Raw genomic sequence first — 21,073 nt, 5'->3', positions numbered from 1 at the left:
TATCCATCCATTAGAATGGTCTAGTCAAAGTTCTGATCTAAATCCAAATGAGAATCTGGGGTGAGTGGATGTTCATACTTTAATTAAATATGAACAATTCTAAAGAGTTTGAAAACCTTTGTTAACCATCGTACCTTCACCCTGTTAGACAGCAGCCTTAAGTTAAATAATGTGCTGTTTATGTAGGAAAACAAATGATTAACAAGTCAATCCCTCTCACTGACAGACTCTGATCATACTTTGGACATGGAGGGAGGCCCGTGCTGTGTGCTCGCCGTGAGTGTTCAGGGCCTTGCAGGTGTACTCCCCTTCATCAGCCGGATCCACAGCTGGGATTGTGAGGATGCCGTTTCTTATCACAGCTCTTGGACTCATCCTGTATCCTGGACCACCTGTAAAGATTTAATAATCAAATGCTGTCTTTCCCTAGAGAAAAAAAAAACTAAATCAACATCCAAACGATCCCTAAACTGGTCTTACCGATCCATTCTACAGCTGGTGTTGGGTTTCCAGTCACGGTGCAGTGAAGTTCTGCCCGCTGACCCTGTCGGACGTTAAGCACTGAGGGGGTGATGGTTGCAATGGGTTGGGCCCCCTCCGCAGCTACAGAAGGATATGAGGCAGTGAAACATAGCTCTAATGCAGAGACTTGTTAACTGGAAGTAAATCCTGATAATACAGACTGGTTTCAGGGTAGCGGTAAAGTTGAATAGTAGGGACAGGGGAATCCTGTTAAATTTGAAGACATTTTGAGCTTTGGGATGTGATCTTTCAGAAAGACAGAGCTGTGACTCCCACCCTTAGAGATGGCAGTCTGAGAGAATCTTTCTGTAGACAAAACAGATGTGTGAGGCACTGCTTGGCAATGCTTCTTGGCATATTTCTCTCTGCAAGAGCTTGGCTCGCTTCTGTCCACTCCAATATTTGGCGGTGGCAGAGCTTAATAAAGACCTCTTTCAGTTCAGAGGGAGCTGTCTAAGCAGGCTGAAAACATGTCAGAGTCTCTGTGAAGCTTTGATTGTTTGACCCAGATGGCAAGCAAAATCCAGGTTAAAAGCAAGGTTTTAGTTTCTAACTCTGTAGGGGATAATAAGAAGTCATGGACAATAGGAACATTTTCATTGTTCCTGATGTAATGTTGTAACATTAAAATTCTGGATCCTACAGTATAATTAATATTCTGATGTTCTGGAGACGCTTTAACATTCTCCATAATCCACTTGTTTATGAGAGGTGACATAGACAAGTGTCACCTCTCATAACACTTGCATGAGAAATAAGTGTTATGAGACTTGCATAGCTATGGGGACTAGCTATACAAGTCCCCATAGCTAGAAGAAATGGGGACTTGCAGTAATTACACAAGGGAACAGAATGTCTACATCAATTAGAAGTTCCTAGAAACTCTTGTAAACCTAAAGTAAATTGTGAATCGTTGTTTCTTCTTAAAGCAACAATTTAACAAATGTATTTCTACAAATCTTTACCAGGAATGCCAATAAATGTGAAGATGGATGTATTCTAAGATAAAAAATAGCAGGCTAGAAAACTAAAGCTAGCCGTTTACATAGCAGGGTTTGAATAATGGAACATATTACATCAGAAGTCAAAGAACAAGACAAATTAAAATTTATCTGTCAAACTGATGGTAAGGTTTGTGACTAATTATGAAAAAAATGAACAGACTTGTCTTTGATACGAAATAAACTAAGCATATTCAGCTGTGTTGCACTCTCCTGGATTCTTCTGCTTGGTGCAATTTACTTTTTCATGCTTTTACTATGGTTTACCATCAGGATACATAATTATTTATTTAAGCATTTAAAATACTTGTTAAGGTGAGTTATTTAAGGTACCTTTCGCCATGAATGAAAGTGTGAAGACCAGTCTGAAAAAACACATTCAAGAATGATGCAAAGAAATTGCAATGGGATGTATTGAGCACAGGTATGATGTTTGAAGCCCAGAGGACAGCATGTTTCCTTGAAAGACAGGAGGTGATGCGAAGAGAGAAGAGTCAAAGATCAAGAAATGTGATTTCATTTGGAAAAAAAAAGTCCAAGAGCCCATAAAATTTGACAGTTCCCCCCAAAACAGCCCAATGTGATCTTTCAGAAAGATGGAAAATAGAGTTGACATTCCTGAGGAGATGCCTATAAAACTGAACATGCACTTTTTCCTGCAGTGATGGACCACAATGAACCCAAAGAGGCAGATGGTGACTAGTAATGCTCATGTACAATTAGGTTTGACTCTACATAACCACTAAAGTTCATTTTAACGAGTTACAGACTGGTATGTTGTACAACATGGGAGCTCCAGACTTGAGCACAGTTTCATCTGGTTTCTGGACCTCAAGATCAGCTGATTGTACATGGGCATCAGCAGGCCACACATGTCTCCATGCTGTGGAAGATGAGAGCATGCATGACAAATAGAGGGAGAGTTGGGTCCGACCAGTGAGGAAACATCGCAGACTTACGCTTTCTGTGTCCTTCAAACATTTCATAGGCTGTGTAAAACATCTGAGTCTGTGAGGCCTCTGGAGACGGAGGGAGGGAAGGAGGGGGACAAGTAAACTGACAGATCAGCTCTTCAAATCAACAGCAGTTTCTGTACCTCCAGTTTACTGTATATCCTTCTCCACACGTGGGCTGCTGAGATTTATGTTGAGTTGGGTCCAATAAAACACCACACCCATATTAAAGCACGCTTTAAATCATGAACCTTTGGCACAGCTTTGATTCAGGTGTTTTAAAACTATTAGCAACAGCCATTTTACACTTATTGTTTGATATTATTGCTGCCATTTCTTTTGTTTCTGATGTTTTTATTCATGTGATGAACACTTGGGTCAGTACTTCTGTGTCCAGTTGAGTTTTCTTCCTATAAAAAAGTCATTGACATTATTGCTGCCATTGGTTTCATGGATTTTTGAGCATACCTGGCTCAGTGCTTCAACATTCAGCCATGTGTGGCTTCTAAGTTAAGCTAATCATAGATATATAGCTCCTGCTACTTTTGTTTTTGTGTAGTGTTTTTTTTTGTTGTTGTTTTTTTTACCATGGAAAGTTGTCCTAGCATAGTTTTCCAGTGCTTAGCCATGTCTCTTGACAAACTCAAGCCATTAATTAAATATTATAGTCATTACTATTCCTACTCTCTTTGTTTTTCTTTCCCTGAGAAAGTTCACCTGGTTCAGTGCTTCTGTGGCATGGTTATTTTATAGTTATAGCTTAGTTTTAGTTCTTTTTTTTCCTTAATGGAGCCATAGATAGAGCTAATGCTGTCACCAACTGTTCATTTCCTCTCTTTTGTGTAGAAAGTAAATCGGGCTCAGCATTTCTGTGTTAAACTTCTTGTCACATTTGAACAATTATTGATGGACCAATTGCTGTCATTACCTTGGAGCAGTTTTTTAAACTCTTCTTCTGATTTTCTTCACGGAAAGGACACTTGGTCCATTGATTCTGTGTTAAGCTGTGCTCTTTTTACCTTAATAAAGTCATTGGCAGAACTATTGCTGCCATTAGCTCTATGTCTCTATATTTATTTTTCATAGAAAGTATGCGTAGCTCAGTCATTTTGTGTTTAACTGTATTGGAGTTGCTGGACAAGGAGCCAAATGATGGAGGTATTTGTGGAATTAAATCTGAGCAGTCTTTGCTTTAATTTCATGTAGAAATTAGTCCCGAACTGATGTGATGAGCTTGGCTCTCTGTGTAAACAAATTATTTGATTTGGATTAAATTGGACAGCATATAGCTGTGTCTCATTTGATTCAAACATTTGATAAAACTGGAGAAAACTCATGATTGTCAACCACTTTGGACTCTAATTAAGACCTGTTTGTGGTTTAAAAGTACCTATTCATCTTGTCGATATGTGTTCAAAGTGATGCCTTTGAACTTAGTTTGATGGGTTTAAAGCTCATGTTTAACTGACTATTTAAATATCAGAAATAGTGTATTGCAGACATGATTATAGACAAAATATTTAAGCATAAAACATTGTTAACCCAATAATAATTTGGTTTGCTCGACATAAAAATGCAAAAACATACACACATATACTTGCTGTGGAAGATGTGCAACAACAAAAGAAGAACATCTCCATATTAGTCATGCAGGTTAGTGGGAAAAAGCAGATGTAAACAATAAAAAAAGTCATTTTATCTCAACTAAACCAAGACATACAGCTTGTGGTTTTCCTGAAGAAAACTGTTAAGATGAAACAGGGCAATTCACAATTCATTTTAGTCTGTTATATTTTTAATCCATTGCTTCTTTATCACAAAATGATTTCACAGTTAAGATAAATACACTAAAATATGATGTGTACATTTCATTTCTGTCATTTTAACAGAAACATATCTGCCATCATACAAATCAATGGGATTGAATACATAAAAAACGCCTAGTTCAACAATGTGACGTGTGGTTTAGAATGTAATGTGATATTCCCCGTGAAATATTTTCTTATAAATGAACTTAATGTAAACACAGTGCATACAAGGTGAGTGCATGTACACAGACAATTTCTTAACATAAAATAACTAAAAGCAAAGAAAATGATAGATTATCAGATTATGATTTCAGTACTTTAAAACTAAACATTGACACATTGTAAATAAAAAAACATAACTGCAGCTGAATGTTAACAATACAGATAAAAATACTTTTATCCACTTTTCGTATCTAAAATAATATTTCAGCTATCAACACTGAATTTTGAAAGGAAACATTGTACAAACAGAACTGACTTTAAGTAAGTGAAAGTGCCTTGAAAAATATGAATACCTTTAAAATTCATTCACTTAGTATTAAAACCACAAATATCAATCCATTTTATTAGAATTTTATGTGGCTGACCAACACAATGTAGTGTTTTTCAGTGAGGTGGAAGGAAAATGATACATTGTTTTCAAAATGCTTTACCTGGAGATTAACTGGTTGGCCTGTTAAATAAAATACCTTTAATATACATTGAATTTTGTGGCTGTAAAGTGAAAAAATCAAAGGCTATGAATAATTTTTCAAGGCATTGCATCGCAGCAGTATAACAACTTCCTGGCTAATAGCACCAATATGTTCATTGACATTCATTTTTAGGTAAAAATGACAGTTACAAACAGGCGTTTGAGTGTAAGAGGAATACTGTAAATAACAGAATAAAACAGGAAAGCGCACATGTTTCTTCTGAGTCCCGTCTTATTGCAGGTGAACTGAAGAAGTCCCAGGTGCACAGTTACTTATCCCATCGTGGCATTTGCATTTCATCCCATCGTGGAACACCCCGCTCAGGCAAGAGGAGCCCAGGATTAAAAACAAACCCAAGAATCCAGCAACTGGCACAGTAGCACCAAGGCAAAGATCCAGCAGCGATCAAGAAGTAACCGAACCACCACCGATTAATTCAACCCAAGTGAAAAATAAAAACCCCGCCGTAGCTCCCAGCACAGAGTTGGCAGAAAGCTTTACTTACAAATCCCATTTCCCGGAGGTTTGCTTTTTTGTTTGAGCGTATTTTGTATTTGACCACAAATGTTGCAGAAATGTAGCACATTATATATTTTAATTGTTCCCCAAGACTGCGTTCATACAGCAGGTAAAGCCACCCAAATCCGCCTTATTTGCCTAAATGCGACCTATATGCAGCCTGAACAGCCCAGTGTGGATCTTTTTACCCCCCAAAAAATCCAATATGTGCCACTTGCATATGTGGTTCTAATTTGGATGGGTACCAGATTATTTTCAAAGCGTTTGCAGTCAGAACGGTCACGTCGCATTTTATCCGGCATTTATGTAACTGACGTGAGACATGCAGCATAAATTTGCACCAGAAGAAACCGGATGTGGTAAATAAGGACATAAACAATGGCTGAAAATTATGATTGTGAACTTATGAAAGAAGTCTGTGTCACTAAAGCGAATCACATCACAATCTCACCACACTGGTTCTGACTACCCATCCAAACAGATTTCTCCACAGAAATCCCAGTCAATGCTCCACATAAGGTCATTGCTATTAGCTGTGCTTTCTTTTCTTTGGCTTCCTTCATGTTGTTATGATCTTGTGACGATGCTGCCGGCTCTCATCTCTGGATTAAAAGCGATCCATAAACGGCTCCATCCATTGTTACTTCCGTAAAGTGTGACATCAACGCATGACAGTCGCGTCGGGGTTGTGACCCGTTCACACAGAAGTCTCATTGCGGTCACATTTAATTAGCAGTATAAACGACACGGCAAAAATAAAAAAAATAAAAAATATGATTTCAGCAAAAAAATCGGAATTGAGCATCAAGACCTGCTGTGTAAACGTAGCCTAAACCCACAAGCTGTATTCTTTATGGAGTCCAGGAAACTCAGGTCATATAAGACATATATGTTAGGAAGCTAGAATAATATCATGCCAGTGAACATAGCTGGACTGGCAGTTTGCTAGTAAAACATGGCACATATATGCTGACAGCGTTAGGAGTTAGACTTGCAAGCTTAATGGGCCGTTAACCCAGTGATCAGCACTGATGTCACACAATAACAAAACACACTAAAACAGCCATGCATGCATCCTTCCAAGCAGAAGAGAGGGGGGTTACATTTAGTGAGAGACACTATAGGAGTCAAAGCTGGGGTGCAGAAGCAGGGATGAGGGTGATGGGAAGTGGAATGCCATACCGAAGGATCACAAACCTGGGACGTAGAGGGTGGCACTACTTTCATCCATGGCAAACATGTTGGAGCCCGTGCAGACGTAGACGCCCGCATCCTCAGGCTGGACGTTCTGAATCGTCAGGATGCCATTGAAGTCTGTGGCGCGGTTGGGAAGCTTCCTGTTGCCTTTCCTGGTCCACACCAGTGTGTAGGCTGGTGACTGTGAAGGGGAGACCAGAGAAGACACGGACATCACAGTAAGGAGGACGATGTCTCAAAAGACTGACGGACAAGCCAAGACATCTCTAAGGCCGGAAACCTTAAAAGTGTCCCTCGCCAGTTATGTTGATACCAGATTTTTATTTTTCCTTAAAAAAGAAATTAAACATTTTCATTTTTTATGCTCAGAGGTCAGTGGCTGCTTACAGGTTTGTTTTAATTGTAAGAGAAACTACAGCTGCATCTCAGTAAATTAGAATACCATTAAAATGTTTTCTTTTTTTTTACTAATTCAATCCAAAACATTTAACCCCAGATTCACTATATTATGTCACCACCAATAAAACTGAAGGATTAGTTGCAGAAATATCAGTCTACTGAAAAGTATATATAAGATAGAATAGTATATGCAAGTAACCCTTGGTGGGAAGTGTCTGATGGACAACTTTGCCTTTCCCATGGTTGTGTGTATCATTGCATTGTACTTAAGAAGAATATATTTATTGGTGTTAATAAATATTAAAATTATGTGAATTTTGATTAGTTGTAAGCCATGATCATTAAAATCAACACATATAAAGGTAATGCCTGAAATATATCACTGTGTGTAATAAATGGCTTTCACCTTTTGAAGAATAACCTTAAAACTTCATCATTGGCAAGTCTGAACTTATCAAAAACTTTCCTGTGTTCATCTTCCAGGATTTTTATACGTCATTTATCATTTTGACGACAGGCGAGTCTCTCACAGCTAAGGCTTTATGTCATATAAAATGCAAAACTGTGACTTATCCGATGAGTAGGCTGTGTGTAAACGTTGCAGATTCACTACCTCCTAAAGCCTTTGTTTAAATCAGTGATTAAAGATGCACTCACAGAGCTGCCAAGTCTTCATTGTAGATTCCCATTTGACAAGTCAGCACTACGGTTTGCTTATAATGTTTGAATTACAATCCTATATCTGCCTCTTGGTGCCGACACAGAGTCGGATTATGTCTGCGGGGGATGCCATTTTAACCAAAATGGAACCCATTAGTGGTTCATATAAAGTTGCAAAGTCAATCATTTTAAATTCTTTAAAATTGACCAGTGGAGTTCTGAAATGATCAACTGGTTTTGACACGACTTTTCTGCATTTCAGATGTCGCAACTGTGCAAATCTTACTAATAAGTTCCTGACATGAAATGCAAGGTAAGCAGCTTGACAATCACTGCATTAAAAGTTGGAGAAACTCACACACATTAATATGCAGACAGCAGAGTTACCTTGCTCCTTGCAGTACAAATGAAGTTGACAGTGGAGCCCACCCTCACGGTTTGAGATTTAGGCTCCTCAACTGTAACCTCTATGGGTTTAGTTGGGCCACCTGAAGGAATGAGTACACAACAGGTTATAATGGTTGTTCAGAAAATAAAAGAATACTCAGTCCAAAAGTTCTGTGCTAAAAGGACATTGTTTGCATGACGTCTGATTGCTGTGAAGGTTAATTAAATGAACTGCAAATTGTTCAAATTGTTCAATTTAAAGTGGCACCTGCGACAATAATCTCAGCATGGCTTCTGTTGGAGCCACGCTGGTCTTGGCAGGTGCAGATGTAGATGCCAGCGTCACTCGGCTGGACGCTGGAGAAGTACAGCTCTGCTCCTGCGCACAGAAATAAGTAAAGTTAAAGTTTTCATCGCATGGACATTTTTTTTTTTTTGCTTTACAGCTAACAATATGTGCCAAACTAGAAATGGGCTTAAACTGGTATAAAGGTATACAGAGGTTTCAAACTGGTAACATTTTATGCTTAGCTGTGCCTAAATTAAAAAGTCATGTAAAGAGCTGCCTTTGAGAGAGACAGAGGGATGAGAGTTGGCACTGGCTCCATGAATTCATAGAGTAGTGCAGTTCTGCCCCTCCTGCACCTGTTGCTGCACACTGTTGATAAGTTGGTTAAAGCAAAGCTTGTACAGTTTTGGCATCCATCAAGAACAACCCATTTCACTACAGCTGTTTTAGAAATAACAAATTAGAAATGTTGTAAACATAATCATACTGTAAAACCATGTAATTTTATCCAAATGTATCATATTGTAACAATTTCTCTCCAGTTCAGTGGTATCCAAACACTTTGCACCAATTCCCACAATTGCACTCCATTAAACTCCATTAAAATTGCAAAAAAATTAAAATTAAATTAAATTAAGTACAAGTAAACAAATTATTGTGGCTCCAAAAATGGTTGTCAGACTTTTGCCATAAATAAAATAAATAACATCTTCCTAACTTTTTGGGTCGAATTTGTTCATCTGTGAAACGTTTTCAGGCCTTTCCGAGCAACAACTAAATAAATTATCAAGTTTAATGAAAAGCATGGCTAATAAAAGCAGAATATTATGTGCTGTACCTAATGCTTTCCATTTTAAAATATACACATTTATCTTTAAAAAGCATAAAACATAATGAAAGAGTCCATCTACATCAGCTCCTTTTGCTGGAGAGCCAAATTTAGACGATTGTTGAACTGCGGTCAGGGGCCATACACCATTATTTCAGCACCCCCGCCTTATGACAATCTAAAGTGAAAGTTGATATGGAGTCTGTTTCAAAGCTGCCTTCCCACACCTTGTCTGCGTCTGTCAACACCGCTGGACATGGGCCGTCCATCCTGTCTGGACCAGAAAAAGTAGTGTGGAGGAGATCCAGAGACCTGACAGCGCAGCGTGACAGAGCTGCCCGGTGTGGCTACAAACCGCTCTGGATACACTTTCACCTCCAGGTGGGCTGCTGTAAAACTCAACAGTAACAGCACACATTTTAAAAAAATCCTTTAATATCCACTGTTTTTCTAATTTCACCAAGATCACATGGGGGTTTTTTCAAGTGAAGTTTGCATTACCGTCATTTGGACGACACTTATTTCTGTCCTGTGGGTTGCCAACATATCCTTCAGCACAACTATTAAGGATGGAAAAAAGAAACAGTTTTTACTTATATCAGGGATTATTATGGCACAAAAACCCCTGCTTTCATGGAAACTACATTAGAAATACACTGCTCAAAAAAGTAAAGGGAACACTTTAACATTTAAGTGAACACTGAAGTGTTCCCTTTATTTTTTTGAGCAGTATATTAAAACAGTTGGTTGAATTTTCTCCATGACAGAAAGAAAAACCGCCTCACCGTTCACAGTGCTGGCCAGTATAACCAGGCTGGCAGGAAGTGCACTGGTAGTCTCCATTACCAAGGCTCTCGCATGTAGGAGAGAATCTGTCACACAAGTTACACACAAAGATTAAAATCAAGTAAAAAATAATGTGTCTAGGCAACACATTATTTTTTAGTTGTTGCAATATAAAGGCGCACAAACAGAAAAAAATTAGTTGGTAATCACTATCAGATGATTTTCAGTTTGTTCAGCCCTGAGCAGCGTACGAAACTCAAAAATCAGATATTTTTCTGGTCAGTTAATGTGTTTGGATTTCTTGGTATTGCCAGAAAAAAATCCAAAGGATGAAAAGAGCCACTGATTGTATTAGGGTTAAGCATGGGGTCACATATAGGCTTATTGAAAATGCTTAAACATTGTACTGTGGGATAGTGCCTCATGTAGTGGATATTTCGTTGCATACAGTATTCTATGTTGTCTTGTTGAGTTTGTTTTGCTTTTTGTTATTGTCATTGTGTTCTTTTTACTCTGATCATTTTGGGGCGATTTGTTGTTACAACATTGTTTTTGTCTTCTGTGGAGCCAGAAAAATGTACAGTAAAACTGTTCAAAGCAAAAAAAAAAAAAAAAAAAGAAAATCTTGGGATGGCACAGTGGGAGTCCTATTTAGCTTAAGTTGCAAGTGAAAGTTGAAATGTGGATCCACTCCAAATGTCTGTATATTCATATTCTAGAGAACTTTAACACCAAAAACCAGTTGATTTGTGCAGGAACTAAAAATGTCGGCAGCCCTTTGGAGATCTTAGAGTTAAGGTCTACTTCCTCTGTGGTTAATGCTAACTAATTGGAAACATAAGATGTAGGCAATTTGAAATGTGATCTTGAACCCTTTGATCTTCGTTTTACTCAGTTTAACAGCAAATTACCTCCAAGACATAAAACAAGGCCTCTTATCGACTCAGAATATAAACATCAAAGCTTTACAGAAACTGGACTTGGGGAAATCCCAGCATACAATCTAATCCTAACAGCAAGTGTGAAGTCAGTTACATGCAAGTTGCTTGGATAAATCTGCTGGTGTTGAATCAGAATACTAGAAGCTGAACCCGATTTTCTGTAAACAGAGGAGCTGGACACAGATCAGTCTACTGCTATAAATGGAGCTGAAATAAGAGCTCTTGGTATGTGTGCAAACACTTACTGGTTGTCTGGGTCAGTGTGAGGGCAGCCACATCTCTGGCAGTCTTCCGGGGTGCCAGCAGTCGGGTCGCCAAAGAAGCCAGGGGCGCACTGCTCACAGAAATCTCCCTGTGTGTTGTGCAGGCAGCTCTGCAAAGAAGCCGACTGTGTTAGCGGGGAAATCTAGAAACTGATATTAGTCACATGATAAACTTGTGCTCCATACTGTGCAGGTGCCAGTTTCCGGGTGGCAGGAATCAGAGTGGCCATTGCAATCACAGGGCTCACAGTGACCCAAGTACAAACCTCCTCCAGTACGAGTGTAGCCAGGTGCACAATCCTGGAAGAGGAATGGAGTTGTTTTTAAAACTAAAGAGAACAAACTGCAAAACACAAAATCTCAACTTTCTAATAGAAATATCTTAGTACATTTGATGTAAGACAAAACTAACTTACACATTACTTTTCAGCAATATATTGGAGCTTATTTTAAGTCAATGATCCCTTAATATTAATAAAAAAGAACTAGTTCTACTGGCAGATTTTTAAACTTGCAACAAGACTTTTTCCATGTTACAAGTGAAACAATCTGCCAGTGGAACTAATACTTCTTCACCAATATTAAGGTATTTCTAACTTAAAACAAGCTTCTATGTTGCTTTAACGTTAAGATATTTGCACTACAGACTAGATAAAAATACTTGCTAAGATCTTGTGTTTCTGCAGCACAGTATTCTACTGTATCCATTTTATTTAGGCAAAATGGTGAAGAGGTTTCATTATACTTTCTTTTTTATACAGAACACATCTACATATACCTGGCAGGAGAGTCCTTGGTAGCCAGGCGGGCAGCGACACTGCTCCACCTCAAAGGCCTGTGCCAACCCACTGTAGTTGGGCACAGCCACCTCCATACTGACATCAGAGATGCTGGACGAGCGCATTTCAGTGGAGTAGGATGCTCGAATCAGGATATCATCCAGATCAGCCAGAACCATCATCAGGTGCTCTCTGGTGGCAGGCATGCCATCAGGTCTACGCCAGTGTTCCTGTGAAGCAGAAACAAAGGTCCATCAGCTTCACGCCAACACATTTAGGACAAATCTTTGATGATTGAAATGCGCTCACATAACATTTCAGTTATCCAGTTTAGGTTTAGCAGACCCATCTCTAAGAACACATGTAATAATTCTACAACATGTTGTAGTTAATGTTTTTACTGTAGTTTGGGTGAGGTAAGGATGCACTCACCTCCCTAAAGATGATCTCAAACTGTCTTCTCTCTCTGCTGCCCGGCTGGTTCCTCCGCCATGCCTGACGGGCTACCAGTGTGATGTCATTACCCTATGGTGGACAAGATGGGCGGGTGAGTAAATCCAGCAGATATTGGGAGTTGTGACTGGAAACCAGTACACCAGCTGCAGGGCATACTCACAATGATCTGAACGTCAGCATCTTCGAGTTCTGTCCCTCTGGAACCGGTCACATAGGTTATGGTGTATTTCAGTTTGCCACCATAAGAACCCACCTGAAGCGTTGACACCAATTTATGAGTTAGTTTGTTTAAACGATGCAACATGACTGTTGGAGCTACAGCTATGTACATAGTGACACTTGAAGAGGAAAATCTCTTCTAAAACATTCAGTGTGATTCAACACAAAACAACATATTAATGTAAACCACAGGAAAAAAACATAAACAAGTAACTCATATTATGACATTAATATATTTTTTATAAAGAAATCATAGCATTTTATAAAATGTCAATATCAGTGTCAAGGTCAAATGTATTTATATAGCACTTTAAAAACCGGTTTAAGACTGCACCAAAGTGCTGTAAAAAAACAGATAATAAAATAAGTTGATGAGAAAAAAAACTATGTAAGTATGTATATATATGTATATATATATATATATATATATATATATATATATATATACACACACACACAAAAACATATGTGCATATCAGCATAAAACCAGCATAAACAAGCACAATGGGCAGTTCGATTTCATTTGGAAATTTCTAATAGTTATAAATTGGATAACTGAATGAGTAACGATGTCTAGATATAGAATATTTTAGAATATTTTTCCTTTCTTTATTGTTTCCTCAAAGTATATGGAGACCAGAAAAATATTTTCATCAATTGACAGGAACAGGAACCCTGTTATAATCAGTATAGTATAGAACAATGGGGACATTAGTCCCCATTGTTCAATTGGATATGTTTAAATAATATTTACTTTTGTGTCTTACTTGTCCACAAATGTATTCTATTACTCTCCTGGATTCTGTTAAATTTAGTTCTCATTTTTACAGTCAGATCTATTAGAAATTATATTAGATATTTTAAGACTGCAAATAATTTCTCTTCTTGCAAGACAGATGTGCAGGAAATCAAAAACAATCATGGAAGGACAACGGGAATGCAGTAGGAAAAAGTCTGTGAAATGTTTTGCTGAATCCTCCCCAGAAGTCTTTCCAGTTACCTTTTCCCCTGTGAACTGCTCTGGGAGCTGCCAGTACAGCACATCGTCTTGCTGCGAGCTGAAACCTTTGTAGACCAGAGCGTACTGAGAGGCCAGAGATGGAGAAAAAGGCTTTAGAGTATAAGCCATAGACAGAAAGGCAGGGAGTGCAACTTGTAAGCACGCAGACAAACAGAAAAAAGCAGGCAAGCCGGGCACAGAGAAAGGCTGACAAACATGACAGAGATAAAGTCCTAAATTATTTTAAGTCAGAAACTACTGTTTGGTTTGTGTTATTACAAATTTCTAAAAATCAAGCCCAATTTGAAAACTATAAAAAAGAAATTTAAAAATGAGCTTTTTAGTCATATTATATCAAATTTCTTTCCATGCATATGTGAGATTTGGCTCTTTTTAAAGCATAAAACAAAAAATTAAAAGTCTCTCTGTTCAGACTTAAGAAAATTGTCTGGTAAATCTGGTCTGGTAAGTTTGTGAAGTAGACTTCATTTAAAATCTACTGTATTACTTTTTTGTTTTTTAAATGGTGAGAAACAAGTGGCAAATTATTTCATGCTTTCTTGTTACTGTCTACCTTACTGCTGCCTCCAGAAGCACCAGCAGACTTGCTGAAAGTGTTCTTGCTCTGGTCACCCACAGCAGACCCAGACCCCAAAAAGAAAAGCCAAAAAGTCACCAACAGCAACGACTAACTCAAAAGTTTAAAACCCTGACATCACATCTCTGGCCGACTCCGACAGAGTGTACCTGCAGACGAGGGGCGTGGCCTGGTGAGTAAGACTGGGGCCGGGTTGGTCTAACAGAGGAAGAGACACCGGATGCGGGAGAGGGGGGGCTTAGGTTATGCAAAGACCATTGAGGAGAAGAAGGATTCGGGACCCGGGAGGAGGGAAATGAAGAGGATTTAGGAGGGGGGGGAAATGGAGGGAAACCGACTTGTCCGTTGGAGAAGTTAGATAGAAGTGCCCAGACCTCATCATCCAGCTTTTTGACATCATTCTGAGGAAGCAAGGCACCAGAAACAGAGTGGAGAGGTAATGGTGGGACAGTTAGCAGGAAAAAGGTGGAGATTAGAGTTTTAGTTCTTCCTCATCTATGTGATACACTGATTAAGTGAGCATGCTGTTATTGGTGCCAGAGATGTTTGGGTATCTTAAAAAGTCTAAAGTTTCAGCTATTAAGGGTCACACCAAGAGCAAACATCACAAAACATCTTCAACTCATCACATATCAAACACATGCACCAACACTTAAAAACTGTCTACAGTCTGTGCCAAATACAGCACCCTACATACTCACAGATATATGTTTTAAAGATGCATAAAAATACTAAATAATTAGCCTTTCAACACAAAATCATATACTCACAAGGAAAATTTTGGAAAAATCCAACCATTAATTTGTGTATTTTCATTTGGAAGGAGAGAAGCTCCATTGTAAGACAAGCCACGGTTATTGGCAATAAAAAAAAAAAAAAATCATAAAGTAAATATATTTTTAAAAAAACATTAAAAAAACCTACATTTTACTTTTTTAGGTTTTCAGCTCATGACCTCTTATTTTTCTGAAATTTAAATATTGTGCAAAGTGTTATCTAATTTATAAAGTGAGGAAAACATGAGGGCATGCTGTTGACGGAAAGCAGGTCTGTGTTGATCTTCATAAGTCAGGAGGTGACTCCAAGACAATAGTTACACCCATAAACGTACCCAAGTCTACATCAAAACATAAAATCAAAGCTTAAAACCGCTGGAACTGTGACAAACAAGAATGAGGACTGAAGTATGCCAAAGTATGGTGATCTTCCAGAAAACTGGAAGCTTCTTATAGTACGTGAGTTTGTGGATTTTTTGAAATGCTATGCCATTTTAAACAGAAACACTGTCGCCTCTGCTAGAAAAGTGAGAGTTTAAAAGCGGTTTGTGTCTGAAGTTGAATAATCAGAGAACATAGACAGATTCACCAGTATATTATCACATTCATTTGATGCTAATAAGTAAGCTGGGTTTACCACCAATATAAAAGTAAGCCATCGCAGCAGAACTACAGTATTAGCAAGCTATTTTAATTTTTTTAAGTACATAGTAATTACAAAACATATATTTTTCCTAATCAAAAGTAGGCAAATCATACTTTGAAGCTTATTTCAAAAACTTCGTATTTTGCAGTTAACCCTAACACTATTTTATTTAATGCAAAAACATGCAGTATAACATACAGTAAGTTATCTTTTTGGTAAAACTGAACTAGAGTGTTTCCCCTCTGAATAAATGTACTTAAATTAAAGGCTGGATTTTTCAGTGTAGGATCTTTGTTGGATTATTCCTTTGCAATAAATGATGAAAACATTGAAAGATTTGTATTTTTTTTTACGGGGGGGTCAATAAGTATAGAGGGTGCTATATTCTGGTTAGATGTGTTAGATGGTCTACACTACAGTGCAGCTCATACCAAATACCTGGCCGTCTCTTTTGGGTCTTTGTTTGGCCTTACGTTCGGCGGCCATTAGGCTCCAAACAGAAGCATCCTTCCTTAGCTGTTCCTCTGGCGAATACGAGTCACTCTATTGATGTGGATGAAGGAAGCCCTTTGATCACTGTCTGTTTCACTGAGCTTATGGTATTTGCTAGTGTTGTGGCAGTGTTACTGAGGTAAAGTTAAACTTTATGAATCTCTGAAATGGACCATTAATGATCAATCTATTTACATGGCTCATGTGATGCGATGCAGAAAGCAATTCATGGAATATGCAGGTTCACTGGCCTCATGCTCACTCACTGTGTGTCTTTATTTACTAACCATGACCATGCCAGACCCACCAGCCACAGTTACAGGCATGCATTAGATAGCAAATAAAAGTTAATAATAGGGGCTTTTAATCTTTTTAGATGATTTGATTATCAAAAATCCGTCATTCATTGTGGTCACTATACCTGATCTGCTCGTTTGATACGAGAAAAGTACGAATCTTTCTACAGAAAATGGAGGGAAATGCACACAAAAATTGGAGAGCAAAGTTATATAAATGATTACTGCAGCTACCACTTATGCACATTTTGTCATAAGACTGGCAAAGATTTAACAGCAAGATCGATGCAGAAATGGAGGTAAAGAAACTGCACACATATTGAAAATGCTGTTTGATTTTCAAGACTTGCAGAGACATAAGGCAAGGAAAGGGAGCAACATAAAAAGGCTGCAAGGAAGGAAATGGTCTACAAGTTTCTGATGCTTCGCACAGTCCCATGTACCAGCACTGCTGCTGTCTGCACATCTCACTTTAGCTGATTCATTGATCTAACTTCTCTTGTTGGCTACTGACCTTATCTCCTTGGTACACATCTGGAAGCTGCCAGTAGTGCGGGCCTTGTCCCAGGTAGTTAAAGTTGCTGTACGACAGCTGAGTGCCTTCGGTGGAAATCTCCACAGTGAAACCAGTAGAAACACGACTGGTTCTCTGGCGGTTTACCAGAGCAAATCCCTGAAAGTTTCTTGGAGTAAAGACAGAAGAGACCTGCAGACACAAGAAGTCTTTTTAGTTCAGATGGAAATTTGCCAAAAATAAGAAACTTTCTTCTGACAAACTAATATTTTTTGAACATACTGTCATGAACTTTAAAATTAAGGCATGCAGAATCTGAGACAAACTGGATGATTCTTACCTGCATTGTTTCAGAATGGTGTGTAAAACAAGTTAAAGAACTTACCACATCTCTGTAGTATGTAGAGCTGGAGCACTGCTGAGTGACACCCATACAGAAACAGGACAAGCAGCCATCTTTGTTTTCCTGGCTGAGATGGAAGTTTCCAGCCTTACAGGTGGAGCAAGATGGACCTTCAACATTCGTCTGCAACAATAACAATCAGCCAAGGTCAGACAAAAGAAGGTTTGTCCAAACAAATACTCTGCATGTTTCCATCACCTTGCACAGGCACACACCACCAGAGCAGCTTTCTCTGCCAGCTTGGTCACAGTAATAACAGTTGCCTGTAACAAGGTAATAACATGGTTATAGTATGCGACACCTTTGTTAATGGGAAATACCATTTCGTCACCTTAAAACCACAAATTCCACTGTTTTTATATTGGACAACTAAAGCAGTGAAAAAGAAATAAAAATCTAAAAAGTGTGCTATGAATTTACATTTTGTCATTTTGTAGTCTGCAGAGTAGAAAAAATTGAGTTTAGGCTTGGACTTTGACTAGGCAATTTTAATCAATTTTAATCTTTCTCCTCAAGTTTTTCAATATCCTGTCTGTTGGGCTTCTTGGTCTTATTGAATGTTCTCCAACAAGTCTGAGGTTTTCAGTGTTCAAAATTTTAATTTGCTGTGATTATCTTTCAATCAATCAATAGAGTTTAATAAAAAAAGAAAAGAAGAAGAAGCGCCATAAAAATGGAACATTGGTTATAAAACAAATGGCTTACCATTGACATCATTGTCAGGCACACATTCCTGTCCCCGCAGCGGGTTGCCAATATATCCTGGGGCACATCTAAAGAAAAAATTATCTGTTAAGCAAAATATTTCTAATAAAATAGATCCAGTTAAACAGCATTAGCCCAAAATCTGGAAAAAGTGTGGGTTCATGACCCCTTGCAAAGGCCTGGAGTGCAGAGTTTGTTGGAAGAACCCCTTCAAACTACTGCTAATTTGTACAGATCTACAATATACACTAGTCTTAAAGTAAAAACCCCAAATAAATGACAGACAGTCTTTTCACCATATTCCAACAGGCTTTCAAGACAAATTGAAACAAAAGATGATTTGACACTGCTAGCAGCCCTGGAGATGGATGAAGCATGGGTGCAGCTAAACTGTTCAACATGTCTCATATGTTGATTCCATCTCTCATATGAATGCACAACTGAAACAGAAAAAGGTTTTCTTTCACAGAATCACAAATGACAAGACTCATAAACAGTTAGAAAAGTATCACCATTATCATAAAACTACAGGTTTTATGGGTAAAGGACTGACACCAGGACAAAACAAAGTGGAGGTAAGCATAGCTAGTATGCTTACTAGCTATGTGAAAATATTGAGAATGCAATTAAAAATAAAATGATACTGTGAGGTAGGAAAGAAATGTAGCAAGAACCCAGGCAAAAATTTGAGCTGCAACCAAAGCAAAGCAAACCCGAATCTGCTACTTTCGGCGCTACAGTCTTGCTTACCTCACCTGTACTCTGGCAGGTCCACAGATCAATGGTCAACAAAGAGGGCTTCCATGTCATAAACTTGCTTTTTTTTAAAACTAACTGCCTTTAAAGCGTAGCTCATTTGGCACTTTGTGGTTTTTTGTACATTTATAAACATATATCATTCAGAACAACAGTACATATTTAAAAGTAATGTGCCTGTATGAAAACGATAAATACATCATAACTAAACTCTGTCATAAAATAAGTACATTCCTAGCGAAGTTATATTTCACTCAAATAAAAATAAAACAAACAATTTAAATGCATGTTAAGTTTTCAGTTTCTTAAGTGTTTCTATGACAACTTGGGAAGCTGGCATGCCAATGCTAGCATCAGATAACGGCTAACAGAAAGCCCAACACTCAGTCAGAAGAATCAGTGAAGATCACTCAGCACAGATGATGCCTTGTACAACAATAACACTGAAACAGCAGTACAATATTACACTGTGGGTTTTTAAGAAGCAGGGTTGGATTGTGCATTTACATTTGTATTGTGAATATGTAATAATTATAACATGTCAGAAAACTTAAGCATATAACATAACAAGGAAGTATTTCACTAAAACACAATAAACGACTATTTAAATGTATTTTCTTACAATGTTTTTAGTCGAGCATCCTCCATGTGTTTCTATGACAACTCTTACTGCTAGCATGTTATTGCTAGCATCACGTAATGGTTTTCAGAACGTCCACCACTCAGCCACAACAGTCAGTGAAGGTCACTCAACACAGATAATGCGCTGTACAAAAGTAAGACTGAAATAGTAGTATGCTAATACATTGTAGGTTAGAATGTGAGGTATACAGATGTCAGGGTGGACAGATATTGGAACCAACGGTTATGGCAGGACACCAAAACGCAGTGTGAAGGGTGTGGTTGGATGAGACCAGACTCCACCAAGAGAACATCACTGCATGTTTTATACCAACCAATCGCATGATTTGTGTGCTAATCATATAATACAATCAAGAAGGTTGGGGATTCTATAATACATCCAGTACAGTCAGATAAGCTTTTAACCCAACAATTTAATTTAATTTAATTTAATTTGCATGACTCCATCTGGGTGAGTGTACATTTTACATTGACAATGGTTATATAAGAAAATATTATGGATTATAATGTGAATATATTGAGTTAACACAATATTCTCAATAAATGTTAAAACATCTAATTTTAAGCCAGTAATGTCAACATTTGATTATGTTAAAGGAATTGAGGGGAAATCGCTGAAGTGAGAAGAATTCATCCTGGAGGAAACATGGGTGTACAGTTACAGCTCCAAAAATTTGAATATGGAAATGTTCAATATCTCTTGTCACTCATCTTAGAAATTAAAACTCATAAAATATATAGATCTATTACACTGAAATGTTTCAGGCTTTTATTTCTTGAAATTTTGATCATTAGGGATTACAGGTAATAAAAACCCAAAATTTAGGGTGTCATAAAATTTTGATATTACACCACATCAATTTTTAAAAATACAATTTTTAACAGAAATCTCAGGTTTCAGAAAATATTGTTTTTCTACGCACATAGTTTTGATTGAGCCTCTTTTGCATATGGAAAAGACTTCAAATCCTTCTAGAAAATGAAATCAGAGCAGAATCCTTGTTGATCTAAGTCCAGTGTGAAGTTTCTAAAGTCAGTGATGATTTTCCACACTGACAAAAGTACCAAAAGCTGGTTCAATGACCATGGTGTTAATCAGCAAAGTTGACCGAGTCCCAGAGAGTCTGTGGATTATTGATACATTTATTTGTGCAAAAAGAGACCCAGCCAATTATTATGTGCATTGAAAAACAACCATTTCAGAAGCTTGATATTTCTGTCTAAGACATCCTTTTTTTATTACTATTTAATATTAAAAATGTATGAAACACTAAATTTTGGGGTTTCATTACCTGCAAGTCATAATCTTCAAAATTATAATAAGAAACGGCATAAAATATTTTCCTCTCTGTTTAATGGATTGATATGACTGACAAGAAACATTGAGCTATTTCCCAATATTAAAAATTTCTAACTTCAAAAATAAAAAAAACCCCTTCAAACAACTCATCCAAGGTTTATTAAAATATTTCACTCTGACCATTTTACTATGCACCACTGTTAGTAGTGACTACAACTTTTGAATATGTGACTTAAAAACAC

General features: G+C 37.7%; 1 protein-coding gene across 20 annotated transcripts in view; it reads right to left on the bottom strand.

Moving 5' to 3' along the window:
- Positions 1-21,073, bottom strand: part of hspg2 (heparan sulfate proteoglycan 2) — a 127,341-nt gene that overhangs the window by 27,656 nt on the left and 78,612 nt on the right. For 10 of the 20 annotated variants that reach the window (XM_008414489.2, XM_008414495.2, XM_008414497.2 and 7 more), the window contains 23 exons: positions 18,134-18,201; positions 17,627-17,691; positions 17,411-17,551; positions 17,026-17,217; positions 16,637-16,675; positions 16,162-16,266; positions 14,451-14,702; positions 14,278-14,328; positions 13,704-13,787; positions 12,645-12,737; positions 12,461-12,553; positions 12,028-12,258; positions 11,436-11,549; positions 11,232-11,359; positions 10,045-10,131; positions 9,761-9,819; positions 9,487-9,648; positions 8,410-8,520; positions 8,142-8,242; positions 6,696-6,876; positions 2,483-2,542; positions 481-603; positions 240-392 (listed from right to left, as the gene is read on the bottom strand). In XM_008414489.2, coding sequence (XP_008412711.1) covers positions 240-392; positions 481-603; positions 2,483-2,542; positions 6,696-6,876; positions 8,142-8,242; positions 8,410-8,520; positions 9,487-9,648; positions 9,761-9,819; positions 10,045-10,131; positions 11,232-11,359; positions 11,436-11,549; positions 12,028-12,258; positions 12,461-12,553; positions 12,645-12,737; positions 13,704-13,787; positions 14,278-14,328; positions 14,451-14,702; positions 16,162-16,266; positions 16,637-16,675; positions 17,026-17,217; positions 17,411-17,551; positions 17,627-17,691; positions 18,134-18,201 — 2,693 coding nt within the window. The remainder of the gene's footprint in view (positions 1-239; positions 393-480; positions 604-2,482; positions 2,543-6,695; positions 6,877-8,141; positions 8,243-8,409; positions 8,521-9,486; positions 9,649-9,760; positions 9,820-10,044; positions 10,132-11,231; positions 11,360-11,435; positions 11,550-12,027; positions 12,259-12,460; positions 12,554-12,644; positions 12,738-13,703; positions 13,788-14,277; positions 14,329-14,450; positions 14,703-16,161; positions 16,267-16,636; positions 16,676-17,025; positions 17,218-17,410; positions 17,552-17,626; positions 17,692-18,133; positions 18,202-21,073) is intronic. The other 10 variants (XM_008414498.2, XM_008414496.2, XM_008414504.2 and 7 more) reach the window with 10 other exon arrangements.

This window comes from Poecilia reticulata, linkage group LG7 (assembly GCF_000633615.1).
Source record: "Poecilia reticulata strain Guanapo linkage group LG7, Guppy_female_1.0+MT, whole genome shotgun sequence".
NCBI classification, from domain to species: domain Eukaryota; kingdom Metazoa; phylum Chordata; class Actinopteri; order Cyprinodontiformes; family Poeciliidae; genus Poecilia; species Poecilia reticulata.
This window is presented reverse-complemented; position numbering and strand designations above follow the sequence as displayed.